This window comes from Ailuropoda melanoleuca, chromosome 10 (genome assembly GCF_002007445.2).
Source record: "Ailuropoda melanoleuca isolate Jingjing chromosome 10, ASM200744v2, whole genome shotgun sequence".
Lineage (NCBI taxonomy): Eukaryota > Metazoa > Chordata > Mammalia > Carnivora > Ursidae > Ailuropoda > Ailuropoda melanoleuca.
This window is the reverse complement of record NC_048227.1, coordinates 109,073,876-109,098,419: the sequence shown is the minus strand read 5'-3', so window position 1 is coordinate 109,098,419 and position 24,544 is coordinate 109,073,876. Positions and strand designations below refer to the sequence as shown.

The 24,544-nt window shown below is 50.9% G+C and overlaps 1 protein-coding gene across 3 annotated transcripts in view; it reads right to left on the bottom strand.

The window, feature by feature from the left end:
• The window catches only part of SMOC2 (SPARC related modular calcium binding 2), a 164,595-nt gene that overhangs the window by 59,629 nt on the left and 80,422 nt on the right, over positions 1-24,544 (bottom strand). For 2 of the 3 annotated variants that reach the window (XM_034669484.1, XM_034669485.1), the window contains exons 6-7: positions 23,391-23,441; positions 21,972-22,046 (exon numbers count right to left, since the gene is read on the bottom strand). In XM_034669484.1, coding sequence (XP_034525375.1) covers positions 21,972-22,046; positions 23,391-23,441 — 126 coding nt within the window. Of the gene's footprint in view, positions 1-21,971; positions 22,047-23,390; positions 23,475-24,544 lie in introns of all 3 variants that reach the window. The other variant, XM_034669483.1, reaches the window with a different exon arrangement.

The window sequence follows — 24,544 nt, the reverse complement described above, 5'->3', positions numbered from 1 at the left end:
ATGACATGCATCCAGTTCCTTGTAACAGGTGTTTCTGCCGAGACTAATATATGAAATGACTTTAAAAGCAGCTCTTTTAGGGACAGCAATTTGTTGTTACTAGAAGTAACTCAATCCTGAGGTAGAATTCTTCTCCCTTCTTGGAAAACACCACGTGGAGCCTTTTTTATTCTTGGGGTAACTGTTACTTCTGAAAATAGCCCTGGGAGCATTTGCCCTGAGCCTAGATGATTGCTTCTGTACGAAAGGGGATGAAGGGGGGTTGTGGGCCTATTTGCAAGGGAATAATTCAGAGATGAACAAACTACACACAACTATAGCAGAAAGGATCCTAGAATCATTTAGGTCTCCTGATGGATTCTACAGAATTTAAAGAAAACAAAGTTACATTTCCTTAGCACTTGCCAGCACTGAAGCACTTCCCATTCATTATCCTACTCAATTGTAACTGCTGAGGACTGCTGAGGGGTCACTACATGCTGGCATGATNTAATTGTTACCTGCTGAGGACTGCTGAGGGGTCACTACATGCTGGCATGATTCAAACCACTTCCTGTGAGCTCATGGATACTCACGGTTAGTCATGGGTACTCATGGATACTCACAGATACTCAAAGATAATCGTGAGTACTCACAGATATTCACGAACACTCATACATGGTCATAGATGCTCACGGATACTCATGAGTACTCACACCTAGTCACAGATACTCCTAACACTCTCACACATGGCATGGTCACAGATACTCATGGACACTCATATATAGTCACAGATACTCATGAATACTCATGAGTACACATACATGGTCACAGATGCTCACGGATACTCATGAGTACTCACACCTAGTCAAAGATACTTGTGAACACTCATGCTTGGATACAGACACTCACGGATACTCATGAGTACTCACACCTAGTCACAGATACTCATGAACACTCATACATGGTCATAGACACTCACAGATACACATGAGTACCCACACCTAGTCACAGATACTCATGAACACTCATGAGTGTCCGTGACAGGCTCCTGCTGCTTCCCCGTCTTTGCGGGTCCGTGTGCCTCATAGATGCTCATGGATGCTCATGAGTACTCATACCTGTCACAGATACTCCTAACACTCTCACATATGGCATGGTCACAGATACTCATGGACACTCATATATAGTCACAGATACTCATGAATAGTCATGAGTAATCATACATGGTCACAGATGCTCATGGATACACATGAGTACTCACACCTAGTCACAGATACTTGTGAACACTCATACTTGGTTACAGACACTCATGGATACTCATGAATGCTCACACCTAGTCACAGATACTTGTGAACACTCATACTTGGTCACAGACACTCATGGATACTCAGTTTGGAAGCTGCCCTCATTACACTTTACAGGTGAGGATAGTTACACCTTACAGGTGAGAATACCCTCATAACGTGCCCAGGCTCCCTCAGCTCCACTCAGGCACTGCTAGCACATGGACCAGACTGTCCTACCCAGAGCTCAGCCACCTGCAGGACCTGGTAATTCCCCTCAGTCCTAACCACCTGTGCAACAAGCACTGAAACCACCCATGGGTCCCCCTCGTGGACACAGGTGCAGGGAAGTTCTGTGGCTTCCCAAGACTGTGCAACAAGTCATGGTGGAAGTAGGNTACTTGGTTACAGACACTCATGGATACTCATGAGTACTCACACCTAGTCACAGATACTCATGAACACTCATACATGGTCATAGACACTCACAGATACACATGAGTACCCACACCTAGTCACAGATACTCATGAACACTCATGAGTGTCCGTGACAGGCTCCTGCTGCTTCCCCGTCTTTGCGGGTCCGCATGCCTCATAGATGCTCATGGATGCTCATGAGTACTCATACCTGTCACAGATACTCCTAACACTCTCACATATGGCATGGTCACAGATACTCATGGACACTCATATATAGTCACAGATACTCATGAATAGTCATGAGTAATCATACATGGTCACAGATGCTCATGGATACACATGAGTACTCACACCTAGTCACAGATACTTGTGAACACTCATACTTGGTTACAGACACTCATGGATACTCATGAATGCTCACACCTAGTCACAGATACTTGTGAACACTCATACTTGGTCACAGACACTCATGGATACTCAGTTTGGAAGCTGCCCTCATTACACTTTACAGGTGAGGATAGTTACACCTTACAGGTGAGAATACCCTCATAACGTGCCCAGGCTCCCTCAGCTCCACTCAGGCACTGCTAGCACATGGACCAGACTGTCCTACCCAGAGCTCAGCCACCTGCAGCACCTGGTAATTCCCCTCAGTCCTAACCACCTGTGCAAGAAGCACTGAAACCACCCATGGGTCCCCCTCGTGGACACAGGTGCAGGGAAGTTCTGTGGCTTCCCAAGACTGTGCAACAAGTCATGGTGGAAGTAGGATACAAGCCAAGTTCTTAATCCCAAGGCAATGCTGCTTCCATTGCCTCAGCTGTGGTCTCCCAGAAGCTGGCCTCCTGGTCTTGGGCTCAGCTCACAGGACAGGGGATGATCAGCTCCTTCCACGAGGCACTAGTGTGTCATCACATCTGTGGCCTTGTCCAACCTTCGGTCCACGGCCTCGTTGCACAGGTGCACCTGACCCTAAGCCAGATCTGAGCACCATTCGTGCCATGACAATGCAGCCGACGACCACTAGGGGAGGCTGGCGGGCATGCAGGGCCAGGGGCAGGACACCCACGCCTCGCACCCACAAGCAACCACTGGCAACCTCACGGAGGCCAGGACACATTTACAAGCTGCTCCTCTCTGAGACTGGCCCCAGTGAGAAATCCTGACATTCTTCAGTCACTTTCCTAATCACTGGACCCAAGACAGCCAACGAACTGAAACCAGAAGCATTATCTGTAATCGGGGCAAGAGGGGAAGAGACGAAATGTCATGAAGTTTAGGTGCCAGCAAGCTCTTGAACAAATGGAAGCAGAGATGCTCAGATCAAGGAAGACACCCTAACTGGACTTTGGCCTCAAGATAATTTTTAAACATGGACAGATTTTAAAGGGCAAATCCCCATTTCAAAACAAGTATCTCTAAGGATACGGTGGCTTGAATCTCCTTTTCAGGTTTTCTTTGCTCTAGGAAACCTTCAGAAAGGGCCCTTCCTGCTCTGCACATAATATACGTCCCCCTACTTGCTTTCGGAGAAGCATCTAAATAGCCTGAATGTAGGTGTTTGGGCCCGAGGAGCCGAGTGTTCTCCCTGGGGAGGTAAGCTTACACGTGTGGGTCAGTGATGGGCCTCAGGCTGAGGAGTCAGTGCTTTCACCTCTGCCCACGGCCTCAGGGGAACTCCCCTAATTCTCCCCACCAGCAGGGGACTTGGATTGTCTGACCTGCCACTGCACTGAGCTCATCCACGTGTTTCCCAACCATTGTGACCTTACAGACACAGAGCTCCTTTGTTTGCTTGTGATGTGTCTATGTTTTGTCCCTACTCTAGAGTAGCAGTTCTCAAAGTGTGGCCCCGGGACCCCCAGGGAATCCATGATCATAACCACCTCTGTAAAATATCAACGTGTCCTTTGCTTTTTGATTCTCACATATGACTTGCGATGACACAGACAGGATGTGTCCTCGGGTAGTAAACACTTGTCAGCTTTAACACTGACCAGAAATATTCAGATACAACCCAGGTTAAGAAAAGCTCTTTGATGTCCTCAATAAGGTTTAAGAATATAAAGGATTCTTTCACCAAAAAGTTTGAGAACCGTTGCATCAGACCATTGATTTAAATTATTCGAGGAGAAGACCCTTGCGCTGGGCATGTGTGTGGACTCTTCTAATAACGGCGAATCTGGGAACGTTTGGGACTGGCCAGGCCTGTTCCACGTGCCCGTCGGGGTGCTCCCCACAGCCGTGCATGGAGACATTATCGTCCCACCAGACAGCCCGAGAGCTTCAGCCTGACCCACATGCGGGCCGAGTGGCGGGGCGCCGACCCCAGGCGTGCGGCCTCTGCACCTGCTGCCTGGCGGCTCCGCGGGCGCGCGGCTCCCGGCGTCCGAGGTCAGGCTGTGTCAGGCCCTGGAAAGCTGAGAGCAGCGAGGTCACGGCTCGAGTGCAGGGCCAGGAGCTGGAGAGGGGACAGTGTCACCGGAGAGCGCATCCGACGCGCCAGGCGGGTAGTTGGGGAGGACGCCGGCTGAGGAGGAGCCGGACTGTGGAGCTGTGTGTCCCCGAGCAGGCACGAGCCAGGGTGGCCGGCCCCACGCCCGGGCAGGTCTCCCTCGGCCGCAGGGAAGGCCTCATGCTGCCGGCATTGCTTATTTTTCAGTGTTTACGGCTGGTTCAAACGGCTCTGCCTGTGTTTTGCTTTCCTTGGCGAAGCCAGGCCCTCGGCTCGGCTCTTCCTTCTTCGTGACAGGCTGCTGCCGCTTCCCTGTCTTCGCGGGTCCCCGCGTCCCCGCACAGGCGGCTCCGCCCCCTCCCCCAGCGAGGCACAGGGTGTGTGCTCTCCAGAGTGGCGTCAGCACACGGGGCGAGACTCGGAACCGAGGGGAAGACGGTCGTCAAAAGCGAATCAAAACACACATCTGAGGCTCATTGTGTGACCTGCTATCCACGTTCACTTTCAGTCACAGAACAACTGTGTTTGGATGTGAAGCTGCAGAAATAGGGGGCTCGTGGGCCACCCCTCCCGTCTGCGGGGGACCCTGCCGGGCCGGCCCCCCGCCCCAGCCCCTCTAGCTCAGCTCCCCCAGACAGACGCTCCCCCTCTGCGAGGCCAGAGGCCGCGCTCCAGCTCTCCCTGACAAGGGAGAGAACCGAAAAACACGTTTTGGCAGAAGTGTTCAAACACAGCAGAGTCTAAATATTTAACTTGTGCAGATCACAGCGCACAGGAAACGGCACGTCTGGCACCGAGTCACCTAATAAGGCAACGTTTGCTCCAGCGGATGCAAAGGGCAGCCGCCGGCCTCCTGGCCGCCTTCGCACACGCATTACGCCGGGGCGCCTGGTGCGATGGGGACGCAGAGCCCTCCTGGCGTCTGCAGCGAGAGAGCACGGAGCGCGGCCTCACGGCGGTCAGGGAGGCCAGGACCCCGCGTCCGGCAGTGAGAGGTTGACTCTGCGTCTTGTCACCGGGACGCCACACGGTTTCCCTGAGCGAGGGGCACAGAGTCTGAGGCGCTCAGGAGCAAACCTGAGCTCTAAACTCTCAGCTGGAACGTTCCAGAACACATCTCTTTCCTTCATCTGCCTGTGCCCAAGGCTGTACCTCGCTGACCCGCTCACTCCGGGGTGCTCCCACTCGAGTCCTGCAGTTTGTGGGAGTCTGAGTGCACGGAGCACGTGTCACCCCCTCACACCATAGTCCTGTGCACTTATGTGTCCTGTCCCCCCCCACCACCCAAACTGTCCTGCTGACACTCGGACCTGAGGTCACCTACTCTGTGCCCCCGCCCATCCGGCCATGAGCCCCATGAGCCCCAGCACCGCTGCCCCAGCCTGGGCCGGGTTTCAGCTGCACAGTGCGAGGGGCCTAGTGGTCAGCTCACAGAACAGATGGTCTTCGGGGAAGAGGCCACAGAGACCCTGGTGATGGCTGCTTCCTTTCCACGCACCCCCTCCTAGTCTTGTGGGGTGAGGGGGCCACTCCCCCGGCAGTCAGCCCATACAGTGGGCACCACACCCACAGCCAACCTCTCCCTGCCTCCAGCGAGGGACGCCAGCATGGCCTGTGAGCATGCCCTTTCCCTCCACCCGAGACTGGTTCAGGGCTGGACAGGCGACCCAAGATCATCTGTTGAAAATAATTTCTGGGACTTGCGTAAAAAAAAAAAATCCTCTAGACTGCTGGAAGTATGGTCAAAAACCCTGGGGCCACCCCAACCCACACGTGGAGAAGGGCTCCTTGATGATGAAGCCGGTGCAGAGACGGGGAGGGGGCAAGGCCCCACAACCTGGAGGGGACCCCGAAGCCCCTTGAGCTGGAAACCAGGACATGCAGTGAACGGTGCACAGTGTCTCCCTGTACATCAGATATTTCAGCTGTGCTACAGGCGCCGCTGCTGAAACAGTGGAGACAAACATCCTCCCTCTGCCTCCCCAGCCTGACCACACCCGCTGTGGTCCCCGTGCCAGCGGCGCGGGCGTCCCCCGCCCCCGCGGCAAGCCACCAACCAAGCTGACGTGACTCCAGGTGCTGCCCGTGCACACCGACATCTACGCAGCTCTGCTCCGAGCGCCTGTAGCAAGGACAACAGGCGGCTCTGCAGTGAAGGAGTAAGGGGTCCAGCAGCCATGCTGATGGGCATGCAGAGCTTGGGTAACACGCGTGTCCTTCAGCCAGAGCTTCCAGGAATCCTCAGGAAGGCATCCCAAGCACATAATCACAAATGTGTGGACAATGGATTAAGAAATTTGTTCTTGGGGCACCTGGGTCACTCAGTCGGGCAAGCATCTGCCTTCAGCTCAGGTCATGATCCCAGGGTCCTGGGATCGAGTCCCACGTGGGGCTCCCTGCTCAGTGGGGAGTCTGCTTCTCCCTCTGCCTCTCCCCCTGCTCATGCTCTTTCTCTCTCAAATAAGGAAAAAAAAAGAATTTGTTCCTTAAACAATTGTTAATAATGTCAAAGCACTAACATCACATAAGAATCTGCTCCTAAGAAAGGGGTTCAGTAAACTGTCGCATCCTACCACGGTGGGAAATACAGCCGTGCAGGTAATCACGGGAGAGCCTGTCCCAAGTACTGCCGTGCAAACCATCACCTGGAGAACTTTATAAAGCCCCAATTCCTGGATCCACAAGATGCTGATCAGCAGACCAGCCCGAGGCCCGCATCCCCCCCACTCACCGCGGCCGCCATGGCCGGACCCTAAGAAGCCCCATGGTGCAATGACGCGTGGCCATGGAAAATGCTCGGTGTCACCTGCAAAGCTGGCGCATGGCACACGCAGATCAGGATACCGCACCCTCCAGTTATCGCCGGATCATGGCTTCACAAGTTATTTTGTTTTATTTTGCTTGTGTGCTAATATTTCCTATAATAAACTCTTGAATATTTGTACTAAGCAAGAAATGTTTCCAACTGCAAGTCTAAACGCAGGCCCAGACGCTCCCAGCAGAGCCCACTTGCAGGTGAAGTAAAGAGCAGCCCATGTGGGGTCTGACAACAGTGAGTGGCCACGGGGGGTCTGCATCATGCCCTGAACTTCCCCGACCCCCCTTCAGAGATGCGCCTGAGTGGGGTGAAGGTCCCTGCATCCAAGATGCTCTAGGGAAAGACAAAGCATGAAGAGAGAAAAGGAGAAAGATTTCCAGAAGAATATACCCTGCCAAGAATAAGTAAATAAGGCAGAAATAAATGCAGGGAAGCATTAGAAATGTTCCCACCAAAAATAGCAGGGTTACATTTTCCATCTATGACAGAGTGTTTAAAATACTAAAATTACGTTATCTTCAATTATCTCCTTGCCTCAAATGTTCTTTTCAAATTCCTTCTGGAGTCCCATGGAGCCTTTCTGCCAGGTTTGCAAACACCCTACATGTCCTGATGGGAACGAGGCCCGTTGCAGGTGCCGTCCCACCTCACCCCACAGAACAGATTCCAGGACTGCGGCTCTCCCTCCAACACAGGCACGTCGCCATGGAGCAGAGGCACAGCCGACAGCCCACCGAGGACTCTGGGGAGGGTGGGCTTCCTTCTAGCAAAGACCACGACTGAACGAGTACAGCAAAGCTGTGAGTTGAGAGGGGCCGGGAGCACCCTGGGGGCCACCAGGACCCTCGGTAGGGGTTCTTCAGGTTGTTCAGAAGAGAGTGTGGCCAAGACTTGCATCTCCACGTGTAACCTCCCCCATCCTTGCTTCTGAGACCTTCGCTCACCATCAGTCCCATTCCCAGCCAACGACTCACCCCGTTGCGATTCCTCCACATTTTTATGTCTCAGCACTGTTCTAGAGGCCAGAAGCAAACGCCCACAAACACGCCTACACTGAAGTGTGAAAAAGCAGCAAAGAATGCAGTGGAATTAGGGCAGTCTTTTCAACAAAGATGCTGGAACAACTAGACGTCCACCAGCAAAAAATGAACCTAGACACAAACCTTACACTCTTCACAAAAATTAACTCACAATGTGTCATAGCTCTAATGTAAAATGTAAAGCTATAAAATTTCTGGGAGATAGCACAGAGCAAGTCGGGATGACCTTGGGCTCAGTGCAGACTCTTTGGGTAAGACAGGGGTGTGAGCCGTGAAGGAGACGACGGATGGCCTGGACTGCGTCAAAACAGACAATGTCAGCTCTGCAAACAACACTGTCACCAGAATGAAAAGATGAGCCACAGACAGAAAATATTTGCAAAACACACATCTGATAAAAGCCTGTATCTAAAAGATGTGAAATGCAACAATAAGAAGACAACTTGAAAAATGGGCAAAAGCCCTGAACAGATACCCCACCGGAGGAGAGACCTGGACATCGAGCGAGCACGTGAAAAGATACTTGTTCTAAGTAATCTACGGACAAGTGCTGAATCCCGTAATCCCACTTCCTACGCGGATTCGTTGTAACAAGAGGTTATTTCGAAACGAAGCAATGCCTTTAGAGACACTATTTCAGCAATCAAGAGAACACATCATGATTGAAAAATGCTTAAAATTAAAAAAAAAATCTTGAGTTAATAAAAAACTCTCTTCCCAACCAAGCATTTTAGAGATTTTTTTTCTTTTTTGGGGGGGGGAGTGTTGTTTGTTTGTTTTAAAAACTAACTTCTAAAATGAAGAAAATATCCTCCTTTCTCTTGTGGCAGAGTAACACAAAACATGAAAACAAACTTATTTCCAAGTTTCCAGAAACGAGGGAAAACACGCCTGCTGGCCAGGACGGGTCTCGGAAATCTCCCTCCCCAAGCTGAGTTCAAAGAGCTGTGAGCAGCAGGCCCGCGGCTCGAGAGCACTCCTCCTCTTTCCAATCTCTGTCCACTATTACTTGTGAATGAAGACTGTGCGCATCGCCAGCCTTCTTCCCCGCGTCTCCCCACACGCGCCCAGCAGGTGCTCCTACAGGTAGCACCCCGCACGCCCCGCGCGGTCTCGCTCTGCACTGGCCAGGTCGAGCACTGACGGTAAAGCTGGCAACCCCTTTCACACCTTCAGCCTCACTGGTAATTTCCGCTCTGAAACTAAAATTACACCCACACTTATTCAATGATTAAATCCACAAATGTACAAAGTAAAGGACGATTCCCTATTTCAAGCATCTGTGATAAAGTCTCTGATGCTGCATTTTATCCACAGCAGGTCTTACTAAGAATTGCACAGAAATTGTGTGTGTCCTCAACAGCGCACACATCGAGGTCAGGTGTGGGGACACAGGAGCGTTTGGAAAAAATCCCCACTGGCTTAAGTGGAAGACGCATTTCGGTAGCTTCATAAAATACGCGAAGTTTTTTCTTAGTTTACATGGTCTCTACTTGTCTGATTTTCACAAAAATGGGGGGGAATCACCAATTGAAATCAGTTACTTTATACAAAATATTTGTGGTGATGAAAGCAAAAGCTAGATTTGGGGGAAAATTCTCAATTTTGTCTTCATCCAAAATTTGAGACCCTGGGATCAATGTCACTGGCGCTCAAAGAGGACGCTTGTACCGAGGTGTACGAGGACCTACCGGCGTGGCTTCCGTGAGAATCCCTCTCCTTCACTGACAGCAAAACCACTCCTGCTGTAAAGGAACTTCTTCACAGAAAGACACGAAGCATCTAGGGGACCCCAGAGAGAAGGATGAGAGGTGTGGTTGAGGACGCACAGCAACAGGGAGACGTTCCACGCTGACTCCACGTGGAGCCTTTTTACCGATAGGTTTTGGTTTTGGTGCAAAACATCCAAATGCAAGTCACACCTGCAATAATTCTATATATTTTGGCCTGAATTGTGTCCCCCCCAAATTCATATGTTGAAACTGCAACTGTTCCCTAATGTGACTGAATTTAGAGATAGGGTTTCTAATACCATCACCTTTTAAGGAGGTTTTGACTGAGGTTAAAGGAGGCCATGAGGGCGGGCCCTGCCGTGATCTGGCTGGGCCTTCACAAGAAGAGGAAGGGACCCCACAAATGTGCACGCGCAGCAGAGAAGCCACACGAGCACCAGAGGGAGGGTGGCCGTCCACGCACCAGGAGGGGGGCCTCGCGGGGAGCCCACGGCTGCACCTGACTGCCAGCTCCAGGTCACTGTCGTTCAAGCCGCCGGTCTGTTGTGCTCTGTTATGACAGCCTCGCAGACCAACACACCGTGTTAACACCTGATTGCTGCACAAAGCCGGAGGACGCTTTCTCTACAAGGTGAGCTACACGAAGGCCGAGCCCAGGGAAGTGTATTTGCTGAGGGCAGGGGGCAGATCACATGTACAACAGCAGGTTAAATGTGAACTTAGGGTAAGTGTGTACCGTGCAAAACGTACGTGTTGTTTTTTTTTTTCTTTTATAACATTTCCTCTTATTCTTCCCTTATTCAGAGTTTCTGTTGGTATGACTTCTAACCAGATTCACTTGCTTTAAAGAAGAAGGAGGAGGAGGAGGAGAAGGGAGAGGAGAAGAGAAGGGGGGGGGGAGGAGGCAGAAGGCAGGGGGAGGAGGAAAAGGAGGCGGTAGGAGGGAAGGAGGAGGAAGACATTGTTGACGGCGAAGGGAGGAAATTGTCCAGCGGGATTAGCCTCAAGGTTCAGGTTAATCTCAGGTAAAGGAGGACGCGAGGGCACATTGGCACACGTGAGGCCTGCTGCTCCCACGGCCAACATCGGGGCATGGGGCATCTGCCCGGAGCCCCAAAGGTGGCTGTAGCTTGCTCTCTTCCCCGGAAGGGGCCCAGCTCCTACAGTGTCCTGCAGGCAGGACCAAAGCACAACCAACAAAAGAAAAGAAGACAAAGTAGCCCTCATCACAATTAGAAGCCCTCGTGATTCAAACAATCCCGTGGAGAGAGAAGTCACAGAACGTGATAAAATATTTGCAAATCAAGTATCGGATAAGAAACTTGAATGGAGAATACATAAAGAAGTCTAGCAACTCAGTGACAAAATAGCAAATAGCAAATATTCAAAATGCACACAGGATTTGACTACACGTTTCTCCAGGGAAGATACGCAAGTGGCCACTAAGCCCAGGAAAGGGCCCATCGTTAGTTATTGTGGGAATGTGGTCAAAACCGTAACAGTCCAAGACCACACACGTCCTCAGACGGCTGTGTTTTAAGAATGGAAAGCAGCACGTGTTGGAGGGGGTGAGGAGAAGCTGGGACCCTCCTGCGTTGCTGGCAAGGATCCAAATCGGTACGCTGACTTTGGCGGTTGCCAAAAACGTTCAACACGTAGTCACCATATGGCCTAGCCATTCTGCTCGTAGCCAGGTGCTGGAGGAAGGGAACACTAGGTCCCACAACAGCACACATGACTATTCGGAGAACCCTTGTTCATTCGCCAAGAAGTGGAAGCGACCCAACGTCGCTCGGCCGATGAAGGAATGCATAAACGAGGATCGCTCATTGCACGTTGTTCAGGCATGAACAGGGAGGCGCACAGACACCTGCTAGAGCTCAGGGAGCCTCGTGAACGTCACACTGAGGGAAGGACGCCAGTCTCGGGAGACCACGCACTGCATGACTCCACCCGCGTGAATGCACTGAAGAGCACGTCTATACAGACGGAAGTGGGTTAATGCTACCCAGGGCTGGGGGTTGGCAAAGGGAATGACTGCTAGTGGATATGGCACTTGGGGTTTAGGTGGAATGATGAAAATGTTCTAAAATGAGATGGTGGTACTAGCTGCACAAGTCAGACTACGCCAAAAACGTCCGCTTTGTCCCATTCGGAAGAAAGACGCGCCAGTAGAAAGAGTGCGGGCCTAGCAAGCTCTATACTCTTCGCCCAACACAAGTAATTGTGCAGAGCTAGGGAGGGGGAGGCCACTGACAAGACACAGTCGGATGAGGACAGCCGTGCACAGAACGCCCCCTCCGCTCTCCCAGTGGGCGAAGACAGGAAATCTAATCTCGTTTAACTGTGAGTCATTTCCAAGAAGGCCCTCCACTGTTCACAAGCCGAATCGATTCTGATTTAGTCATTAATCTAACTGACGGGAAGACCGAAGAAACAGAATCACGGTGATGTCTGGTCTGTTAAATTTCTATTCCTAAGCATGAAAAGCAAGGAGAGACATTTCATCCAAGTTCATGCTACAAACCACATCGGGATTCCAGCAAGCCATGAATTTCACTGCAACCAGCAAACTTTCCTCGGGGAGTCTGTTATTTGTCCCATCCTTAGAATTTCTAGCACTTGAATTCTCAACATGGGTGTCTAGTAACTTTACAATGAACACACACACACGGGGTTCTCAGAGACAGCCCTCTTGTTATTTGCTAAGCCTGAGACTGACCTGAGACGTGAAGCACTGGGAACGACGTCCTCGCTGGGGACGGGCTGACACAGATGGCCCCAACTGGCTGGCGGGGCTTTCACGCCCATGCTCTGACTCCTGCCTGTTGGTCTCCGCGCTGAACTTTGAAGATGAGATGCTGACACCCAGAAAGAGAAGAGCTGGCGAGGGTCACACAGAGGGAACCCCAAACCAGCCCCAGCGACCTCCTACCTCAGGTCATCAGAGAGGCCTCGGAAGCTGAGATTCTGCTGGAAGAGAGGCTGCAGCTAACTCACGGCCACCCAGAGAAGGGACAGTCCCACCCAAAACTGCTCTGTTTGCAGTGTTTCCACACATGCTGCGTGTGTGCATGGCACCCCAAAGCCCCTTCGTGGCTCGTGGTGCCCCTGCCTCTCTCCTCTTCTCGCCCAGTGTGTCCTTTACCACGCAAATGGCGGGGAAGGCGCAGCTCTGCTTTCAGTTTCCAGAGTGAAGACACTGTCACCTTCCTGGTCCTCACAGCTGTGGCCCATCCACAGGCCCGACACCTGCTTCTGCCCACTGCTATTTCCCATCACAGCACCCCTGCAGCCGGCCCTCCCCAGAGTCCAGGCCTGCACCCCGTCAGGAGCTCACAGCAGAGGCAGCCCGCCAGGCACCCAGTCTGCTCTCAAGCACAGAGACAACGTCCAGAGAATGGGACCAAAGTCATTTCATGGCAAGCCCACCGGCTTCGGAAGCGACCACGCTTGTCTGATCTGCAATGCAGCGGTAGGACATCTGGAACCCCAAATCTGGGCTAAATCCAAGCCTCTGCCATTTAGACTATTTTGAAAACGCACTTCCCTGGGAGACACGAATTAGATTATATTATCCATTGAAAACACATGGCACTTTGCTGGATGGAAGATAAGCTTTCCGTAAATCGTAGCTATGGTTCTATTTAATACCAGACCTCGTCAATTCACCAGAGAAACAGATGCACACGTTCACGTGGCGAGAGCACGAAGCCTGGACGAGCACACGGCCGGCACGTGTTTTCAAGCAGCTTGGGTGTGATGTGCTCGCTCTCATGACTGTTTCCTGCACTCACAGCCAAATGCTGCATCCCCGTTATTTAACCACAGTTTGGATACTGAAATCTAAGAATTACACTTGATTGAAATTAACACTCCCCTTTACAATTAGGAAAATTGAATAAATTCAGTTATGCACACTTTTGGGTGGATTAACTTTTTTTTAAATAATACACTCTTACAGTCGACATTTAGAAGTTACTAGATTTATTTTAAGACTTAAATCTCTGCAAATAACCGAGATTTTATCACTTAAGAATCTAGTTGGTATCTTGATGCTTTTGCAATCCTATGTTTGAAAAACAGAATAAAAAGGAAAATAGGGGAACGAATACTTTAAAACTTAAGAACGAAGAAAGAAAGCATAATGGGTATTACTTTTCCCAAGAGACAGCAATTTACCATGATTTAAAGCAGGATCAAAAGATAATTATCTTCTGGCACTAATTTTAATATGTGCAATAAAACAAAAATTATCGACTCTGAAGAAACCAGGAGAATGTTTCCACTGAGGGGGTCCCATAAAACCGTGGGACATCGTGGGCTTCACGGACATCCCGTGGATATAAAACAGAGCTGTTTTTAAGAGTTCAGGGAGGAGGGAACATTTTTCTCCCGAGTAGGAGGAGGACGTCAGAAAGGACGAAATGGGCCCCACGTTTCCTCCCGCCCACATGCACAACTTGAAAAGACCAGTGAAACCAGAGGCTTCTCAAGGCTGGGCCCACCCAGCCCCAGGCTGCGTCTCCTCTGGGGGTCTCCGAAGGGCCATCTCCGCGGCCCTACGTTCAGCTTTCGGAAGAGCCACAGGCAGAGAGAGAACAGACACACTGCACCGCCAACTTCGGTGTGCAACAGTGACAGGGCGCCAAGTGCCACGGAGTCTGCCCCACAGACCCGCCATCTGAGCCGCTGGAAGAGCCTGCTGGCACCCCGAGGGCCACGGCCTGGGCCAGGGCCACACAGACCGGCCCCCAGGGTTGGACGGTGCCCTGGGTCAACGCCCTGTCTCGCAGCCAGCAGGGACGCCCCACCAGGACTAAGCGGGCCGCTGTGACCCGGGCCAGGAGAGGAGAGCTCAGCCATCCAGGACCCACACGGATGCTCACAGCTCCAGGGTCCAGGCTGCTGCTGCGCTCAGGGCCGTGGCCAACAACACTGTGTCTCCCACGGGGGGGGGGGGGGGGGGAGACATCCACAGAGGGCGCTCTTCAATCCACCAGTAGTCCCAGGTCATTAAAGGCAGCAGCCAGAAAGGTCACCCTACTGCCCCAACAGAAAAAGGTCACGAAGCCTCACCTTCCCCCAGAGCAGGGCAGTGGGCACACCGCTGATGCTGGACCCACACCCTCCAACAGACCGTCTGGACGTGGTCCACTGCGGGCCTGAGTCCTACGGCACCGCGTTTCACACCAGGAACAAGTCAGTGTCGTTGTGGGGGAAGGACTTAACTGGAACGTGGGGGCCCCAAGCAAATGGCAGCCTGGTTCCCTTGGTCTTCCCTGACTGAGTGACCATGTCACTTGCCCAGCGGTGCAGAGTTCACCCCCACCCCCTATGCCACGCCCACACTTGACATCTGGGCCCACCCTGTCCTGCTGGGAGGAGCCCACTGAATTTTGGAGAACAATCTGCTTCACTCAGAGGGGGCTGATTTAAATGTTCGTCTACAAAATACTGTCTCAGAAATACCTAGTGTGAAGCCAGGCAGCCGGGCTCCGCGTCAGTCAGAAGCTGCTGGGCCTTGGGGATTGGGAGATTTGGGGGTGAGGCTGGGCTCTGCACTCAGGCAGGCATGGGGTTGCATGGAGATGGCTGGTGAGGCCTCCGTCTGCACGAATTCTGTCCTGAGATGCTGGCGTGATGGACCCACAGGGATCTCCTCGTGTGCCCGAGACGGGGATGGGGGAGTTGGCCGTGACAGGGGAGTGTGAGCTCTGGGGCCCGCGTGTCCTCCTGGTGGCCCCCAGCTCGGACGCACTAGACTGGACCAGCCTGGCGGGCACAGAGCTCAGGCTGGGTTTCCTGACACGTTTAACAGCTCCCAGCGCATAATTCTTTTCTCTCCGACTTGCAGAATCATTAGCCACCTGGTGTCTGTCTCCCTGGCCAGTGATTACAAGTGCCCTGGAGGCAGGACAGTCACCAAGGCAGGAAATACAGAGGCCTGAAGGACAGAGGCTCTGCAGGCCGGGCAGAGGGCAGGAGCTGAGGCAGGAGGGCTGGGGCGCCGGCTGGAGCCTGCATCCACATCACTGTGCAGACAACTCACGCCACCAAGTCCGTCTCTGTCCTCCTCTGGGCTCTGCTTTCACTTTGTTCCCCACTGACTGTGTGGTGATGGAGCCCAGTGGAGCCCCTGCCCAGGGGAGCGCGTACCCACTGAGCCACGGGGCCGACTCAGGGCAGAGGTGACAGAGCCCAGGCCCAGGCCCAGGTGGACGAGTGCAGAATCCACCTGCGGGGCCCCAAAATGACAGAACCCAGAGAAGTAGGTGTCAGGTCTCCCACTGGGCAGAATGCCCTCAGGGCGACCCGTTGCAGACAACAGACCCCGGAGTCACACGGAGCAGACTGCGGCTGCAGGTCCTGCTCTCACTCTGACCCTCATGGGGCCGGAGCCACAGCTCGCAGCCAGGAGCTGGCTTCCTCCCTCCTCGAGGCAAGGTGAGTGCGAACCACGGCCCAGACCAGGGCCCCCAGCCTCCCCCAGACCCTACCTTCCCTCCAGAGGCTGACAGCCAGTGCCCAGCAGGATGCAGTCTGCGAGGGGGTCCTCCCCTCATCTCAGCTCCTGGACCCTCTGCGTGACGGCCCCCAACAGTGGCACTCCAGATACAGATGCTGCCCTCAGCCTCCTGCATCTCTCAGTTCCCGGGTCCCCCCTCGCCCCTCTCTGCTTCCCCGGGAAACTCTGGCCCCGAGCCTGGGAATCGTCAGGCCTGCAGTGAGGCCTGGGCAGCTAGCTCCTGCTGGGGGTGGGGAGCTCGAGGTGCTAGAGCCACATCCGGCCACGGCAGGATCCGTGGGCACAACCCTCTCCGTTTTCAAACTAAAAACCTTCTGCGGCCTTGGAGTAGCGCCCCCTGGGGACAGGGTGCTGTGCAGTCCCCAGAGTCACGACCACCCTCATGCCCCGCACAGGCCCACTCCCCTCTGAGCCCCAGACAGGACGTGCCCCAGCCGCCCTGGCCTGTTCCGAAGGCCAAGCAGCGCGGGGCAGGAGGGCACGCGAGGGCCTCGCGCACAGCTCCCTGCTACTGCCATCACCGCTCAGAGGAGGGAAGAGCCAGCGCGAGGTGCTCAGCGGGTGTCTGCTGACTCCCCGAGCCTCCAGTGCATGACACGCACCCGCAGGGCCCGTTCCTGGCCATTCCGTTCGGCAGCAGGAGGGGGTGGCTCAGGTGTCACGGAGCCAAATATGACACCGGGGGGAGGGAGGTCATGGTTGCTCATCTCCAGGGTCAATGAAGAGAAGCCTTCGAGAAGCCACTTCTTCACAGGCACTAACATTTCACTTACTTAGGCGAAAATACTTTCAGAGAAAGACCTGTACATATCTAAAATTAACACCGACGTCAAAGCAAGAAAGTCTACGCGAGAGCAAAGAGGGACGTGGCCCGGTCACCCCGTCTCCCCCAGACCGAGCCTGTCCTGAAGGGGGGCCCGCACGTGCACGCACTGCTCCCTGAGTTAGAACACGAGGCTGTGGACGCTGACGACCCTGGCTGTGACCTCGTCACCCCGGCTGTGACCTCGTCACCCCGGCTGTGACGCCGCTGGGTGACCAGGGTGTCGGAGGGCTCAAGGGGAGGTTCACGAATCTGCTCACACACACACAAAGTACCAAATTATTGTTAAAAACTACAAGGAACCCAGGGCTCGGGAGGCGCGGGAGATCCAGGGCCAGCAGCACCGCATGTCCACAGCGGAACGCGGACTGAGGGGGAAGAGCGCAGCGTGAAGGAAGGTCAGGGTCCCAAGGACCAACGGGCACAGCTGAGGTACAGTCACGGGCAGGGCTGGCTGGCGGGACCGCACAGCCCTCCCCCCGTCCAGGTGTCACTACACACCTGCCCTCACCTCAACCTCGTGGGGCCTTCGTCCTCTCAGTAAGCCTCGCAGATTACTAGAACATTCCAAGTGAAGATGCTTATGTCCATGCAACTGGCTTCTTCTCAGTGGACAGCACATTTTAAAAAAAAAATACATATCCACCTGTTCTGCCTTGGAGAGAATTACTTGTCTGTCCTGAGGTCCATTTCTTTGAAAATTGCATTAAATGGGTTGAATTAGGCGATCTCTGTGGCTTCTTTAGCCATAAGATGCCATAATTCCGTTAAAGCCCATCCACTGGGCGAGGCATTTCCAAGAGGTTGGCTTCTCCATGAAACGTACTCAGTAATTTGAAGAAATCACAGAAATAGCACTAAATCTCTCCATTTTTCTAAGATTCAGAATTGTGTTTTTCCTTTTCCTTTAATTCATAAAATAAGAGGGGTGGGCTCCGGGGCACGGACGGTCCCTCCTCTCTCCACAACTGCACAATCTGCAGCTTCCGAATCGACCCGTTTTACTCTGTTCCTGGAACGCCTGTTCTGTCCGATCGGTACTGCCAACAATACTGACTTCTGTTCTCTATTACGAGCGTGTATTTGGAGGGCTTTCTTCTTCAGGAGCCATCTCTCACTCCGTTCACATTCTACAAGTGAACTTTACATAATTTAAAGACCGCGTGTAATAAAACCTCTCATCTGGCAAAATTTTGTGATCAACTTTTACATCTTATTGGTTAGAAATAAAATAATATGATAAGATGATTCAAGAAAGTAGTCGACACTCTCAATTTTATACTGAGAGGGAAAACTGAATAATACATTCTTAACTAAAACATGATTTTAGCTTTTACTCACTGATGTGTAATGATTCACATAAGGGGAGTGATGCTCTTCTCGCTAAATGAATCACCAAGAGGCTATTTCATTTATATTTATATTAAATTTTAATTAATAAAAGTGCAGCAATCAAACTGTACTTAATTCTCTTTTCTAGCTATTTATCTGTTTTGTTGTGGTGGTGGCTTGCTTCATTTAGTTTGATTTAGGAAAAAAAGGAATGATACCATCAAAGAGCCAATGGACATATGATGGTAAAAGTCTTTACTAATTGAATCAAACTTATCGAGTACCTACTATGTGTAAATTTTCATAGACAAGAGTACTCCATTTCCCTCTGCAGGAAAGGTCCCTCCTCACGAGATCCTTCACCGAATGCCCCAAAGCATACTGACCACAGGCACACTCACTATGCATGGCGATCGTACTCTATGTAATTAGTAGCAAGAGTAATATTCTATTATTTTAGTACAAACTCCCCGGGCAAAAATAGAGGGACTTTTAACTGATAAAGAAACATCAGAGCAAAAGAGAAATGCATTCCCAGTCTGGCCTCTTCCATGAAAGAGCATAAAAGTGCAAAGATAAACAGCTATTTAAAAAATGTATATACAGAATAATAAACAAATCACAAATTATTTGTGCTTTGTTAATTATATGTGCATGCTTCTATCAGAGAAGATCATTAGTAAAAGTATCTTTTAAAAATAAAAATTAGGGGCTCCTGGATGGCTCTGTCCGTTAAGCATCCACTTTCGATTTCAGCTTGGGTCATGGTCTCAGGATCCTGGCATAGAGCCCTGCTTCAGTCTCTGTGCTGGGCATCAAGCCTGCTTGAGATTCCCTCTCCCTCTCCTTCCGTCCTTCCCCCACCTCTCTTAAAATAAAAAAAAATTTTTTTAAATAAAAGAAATAAAAAATAAAATAAAAAAATTAAAATTAAATACGAATGAAGCTTGTTTTACATTTGAAACCCACTGACAGCCGCGGTTGTGCACAGGCCCTCTGGTTGGGTGCTGTTTCATCGTTACACTTAATCAATTGAATCACTGTTATACGTAATCAATGAAATCAATCAATACACTTTTAATACTGTAAAACACCAATTTGATGGGACTTTCTTCAGACCCTCAGAAAGAACTTGTATCGAGACAACCCACAGAATCCAGTAATTTCATGCCCCGCGTCCATAAACCAACTGAACGTCATCTTTTTGTGTTCTGCTCATTGAGGCTGATTTAAATCAAATTATAGTATAGGGTGACTTAGGTAAACTGGCATTTCCTGAAACATCATTTTCAGCCCCTCCACAGCGAGAGCCTAGCCTGCCGCTGTCGCCTGAAAATCCGGTTAGAGCTCGTGAAGAGTGAAACCCAGAGCACGCTTGCTCCGCGAGCGCACATGCCCTGTACTCTGTCAAAACCTGAAATCATGCCCTCTGACAATTCAAACTGCTTTTACAGAAAAAGGCACGTTTCCAGGGACATTGTTCAGAATAATTTTATGTGTGTCCCTCAAGGAAAGCTCAGGACTGTCTCACTGCGTCAAGATCCACGGGACCGTCACGGTGTTTTACTCATTCCCTCGCACTAATCCAAGCTACAGGGCAAATCTAATGAGATCGCTTTTGGAATCAGGGTGACAACACTGAACAAAACCAACTTCCCATTCCTAAAGTTCGCAAGAGAAGTACGCATGTTGATGTATTTATACAGTAGGAAAAACGTTTCCCAATCAATTCTGAGAAGAAAAAATTTCGAATTCTAGAAATATGATTCCCAAAGAGACAGACGTTNACTACTGGGTGTTTACCCCAAAGATACAGACGTAGTAAAGAGAAGGGCCATATGCACCCCAATGTTCATAGCTGCATTGTCCACAATAGCCAAATCATGGAAGGAGCCGAGATGCCCTTCAACAGATGACTGGATTAAGAAGCTGTGGTCCATATATACAATGGAATATTACTCAGCTATCAGAAAGAACGAATTCTCAGCATTTGCTGCAACATGGACGGCACTGGAGGAGATAATGCTAAGTGAAATAAGTCAAGCAGAGAAAGACAATTATCATATGATTTCTCTCGTCTATGGAACATAAGAACTAGGAAGGTCAGTAGGGGAAGAAATGGATAAAGAAAGGGGGGTAATCAGAAGGGGGAATGAAGCATGAGAGACTATGGACTCTGGGAAACAAACTGAGGGCTTCAGAGGGGAGGGGGTGGGGGAATGGGATAGACTGGTGATGGGTAGTAAGGAGGGCACGTATTGCATGGTGCACTGGGTGTTATATGCAAACAATAAATCATGGAACACTACGTCAGAAACTAAAGATGTATTGTATGGCAAATAACATAACATAATAAAAAATTAAAAATATATATATAATTCAGATTTCCCTGCCATTTGTACACATGCATCTGATGGTCAGACCTTCAGATCTTCCCTCTCTCAGCTCAGCCGGGCAGAAGCTGCAGCCGGGAGGGATGTGGGTGGCGTCCCGTGCAGTAGTGACGTAGCCGAGTGTTACACTGCAGGGCTGGAGGCAGGGATAGGGACATGTCGGGCAGAAGCCGCACAAGAACACATCAGACCTGTTCCACCCCTACCCTCCCACTGCGCCTTCGCAGCTCATTCTTCATGTTGCCTTCTGCATGGTGAGCCAGTGACCCAGCGGGTCTTCCAGGTGGCTGCAAAATCCCGAGACTCGGGGCTTCCCATCAGGAGGCTTTCTCGGGGTGCGCATAGGGTGCAGGTGGGGAAGAGAAGCAAACTATTCCTAGTACCCTGAACTTTGAGGAACCTTTTGATTTTTTGCTTTGTTTTGTTCGTAAATGGGCATTGAAACCCATTAGAAAGGAAAACATGTAACCTCGGGTAGCCGAGCTGTGGTTCTAAGGCTGCTTTTGTGAACGCTCATGGCTTTCACCTGAGGCCGATCACAGAACATCCCGTTATTACGGAGCCTGTGGTCCCTCGGCAGCTGGGTACTTTAAACCTGGAAGGACACTTTCTTTCAATAGGTATTTATACAAAAAAATCACTTGAAAAGGCCAGAGGAAACACACACAATCCACCAAGCGCAGAGATCACAGAACAAGTCCACTTTTGCGAAACCCGCAAAAGTCGCGAACCAGACAGGAGGCAACAGGTCACCTCTCCACAGGTCAAAACAGTCAGCTTTAAAATGTAAAACTCTGTCAAACACTCCTTTGTAGCAAATGCAACCCACATAGTTTTGAGGACTTTGAACTAAATTAGCCAAGCGTTCGGACATCTCTGAAATTAGGTCAAAAACAAACACTTATTGTCAAATACTTCTATTTTTATACCTGAAGCTATCATTTGCTTGACATTTTCAGAGAACCCTTTTAAAGAACTTAGAAAATTTAATAAAAACATCAAAATCTGAACTACATTTTGGCGGTCAAGTCACAAGAATTACTTGCATGACTCATCAAAAATTGAGGAAAAAGATGGATTACATGCTTAACTTCCAGAAAACAAAACCACTTCCTATGTCTATTAAAGCAGTACTCACAAAGCGACATTGGGACCCTTTTTACCTGAATTCTTATTGGTTTTGTTCTGCCGACTTTTAACTTGTTCAGTCCAAAGTGTGGGGTAACGTGATGCGATATCTAATAAACCAAAACAAAACGATAATTATTTTTAATGCATCATGAAAACACAGTCTCTCAGTTACAGATCACAGTAGGTAGCCTAAATGCCAAAAAGTCAATGTGCTCAATAAATCCATACTGCACATTTTTAAAGAAATTGTTAAAATGATTATGTACGTGAGACGAAAGGAAAGAATGATATACATTTTCAAAAGTTGAGCATACGCTTTTGTTTTCCCCGTTCGTCATCCAGAAGTGTAAATACAAGATATCTGGATCCAGACTAGCTCCACTGAAAAGAAGTGGGGATCAGGGAAAAGCCCCGGCAGAAACATACCACGTGTGGTGAAGATGGGATTCATGCAACACACGAGGTTTTGCTCAGGAAAGATTCAGTACAAACTACTACGTGGAAGACGCAATTTTGCGTAACACATTTCAGGGACACATCCTTTTCTGCAGTACTGTTGACCAAACCCCTGAGTGTTTGCCTTGCGCATCAAGCCGCAGGCCCGCGAACCGAGGCAGAGCCGCCCTTTGGCCCGTGACCTCAGACCTGTGACGTCAGTGTTCTCGTCTGCGAATCGGCATCTGAGGACTCTGGGAGCTAATGACACCGTGTTGCACTTGGCGCCACGCAGACGTGAGCCATTCATTCCCGCTCTCTGCAGAGCGCCTTGTAATTCTACCTTCCATTCTCTGACGCATTTATCATGTGCATTCCTTACGCTTTGTCTGCAAGCCCTCGTTCCTTTCCACCTGAGACTCTGTGACCCGTTGGCAAATACTGAAGACAATTTTTGAAAGAGAAAATAGGAAATCCATCCTTGCCATGACTACAAAGCTCAAAAACCCTTAGAAACACTCACACACACGTGACCTCACAAATCTCGTCTCACACACCACATTGTGGTGAACACATGATGTGAAAGATACGATACATGAACAGGGAACAGGACATACGTGTTTACGCCCTTCGAAATAGATTATGTCATCCAAATTATGCAATTTCAACTCATTAATTTTGATTCAAATAAGATCTTTGGGTTGTGCTATATGAAAGTACCACGGCAACTTTCACGAGCCTGCCCCAAAGCCACCAGGAAAGACAGCAGGAGCCTCAGAAAGTTGCAAGTGGCCAGATCCAGTCCACTTTGAGTGGACTCCCAGCAGCAGGACTGGCCCGACTTCCCAGGCCCACGACTGCCCCAGGGCACACCCTCCACCCTCCCAGAGCAGGACCCTGTTGTATCCAGGGCTCTGCTGTCCTCCCGCATGACTGCCCCAGGGCGTTTCCACCGCCCTCCCCCGTGTGCGTCTGCCGCCCTCCCCCAGCCAGACCCTGTTGTATCCGGGGCTCACCTTCTTCATCTCCTTGAGGTTGAGTCTCCAACGCTGGAGCTGTGGCATCATCTGAATTCAGAACGGAAAAGATTTGCAAGGAGACTACAATTATGAGAGTAAGTTCAGTAAGTGTGCATACAGGATGGAAGCTGAGGGCTTGCATACACCCCACACATCAACCAAAACCACCACCCCAGGTAAGCGGAGCCAGGCAGGGGCTCCCCTGAACCCGCACAGGGCCCCTGGTGAGCTGCCACGTCAAGTGTGTGCAGGCTGGAAACCGGGCCCCTGAGGGAAGTGCTGGGTGGGATGCCAGCCCCTGGGAGCCAGAGCAGCTTGGGACAGGAGAGGAAGAGACAGAAATAACATAAGCCAGGGAACACAGCCGTGGAAAGGGGACTCACGTCAGCAGAGTCAGCGAGTTGGGGTGACTAAAGACAGAGAGATGGGCTGGAGTGGGCTGGGGAAGCCAAATATGCTTGCTCTGCCTCCAACCCCCCCGCCCCGTTTTCCCGAGTACAAGGCAGGGATCAAAGAATCATGACTGACTTGCTGCCCTGTGCAACCCTGCACCGTCACCCCTTCCCTCACCCCTGCAGAAGCTGGGGAAGGAATTTGTAGAGGGACCAGTGTCAACGTCACAGAGAGGGGGACAGGTGTGGGTTATAGAATCACTCTATGGAGGCAAAGATCCCAGTGGATAATCTTTATTCAATTAGTAGAAAAAAGACTGGGGGGTGGGGGGCGCCTGGGTGGCACAGTGGCTAAGCGTCTGCCTTCGGCTCAGGGCGTGATCCCGGCGTTATGGGTTCGAGCCCCACATCAGGCTCCTCTTCTATGAGCCTGCTTCTTCCTATCCCACTCCCCCTGCCTGTGTTCCCTCTCTCACTGGCTGTCTCTCTCTCTGTCGAATAAATAAATAAAATCTTTAAAAAAAAAAAAAAGAAAAGAAAAAAGACTGGGGGTTCCCTGGTAGAGCATAAGGTTCTAGAGAGTTCTGAGACATAGCAAGAAGACATGGAGAATGAGCTGCTGGAAGTCTGCTCTGGAAGAGCGGGGCCCCTGCCCGGGCTGTGGTCACAAGGCATTTTGTGGGGCTCCCAAGAGCCAGCCTGGTGCTTTCCACTCAAGCTTGCTCATGTGATTTTGTTATATAATAATTTCAGGATTAA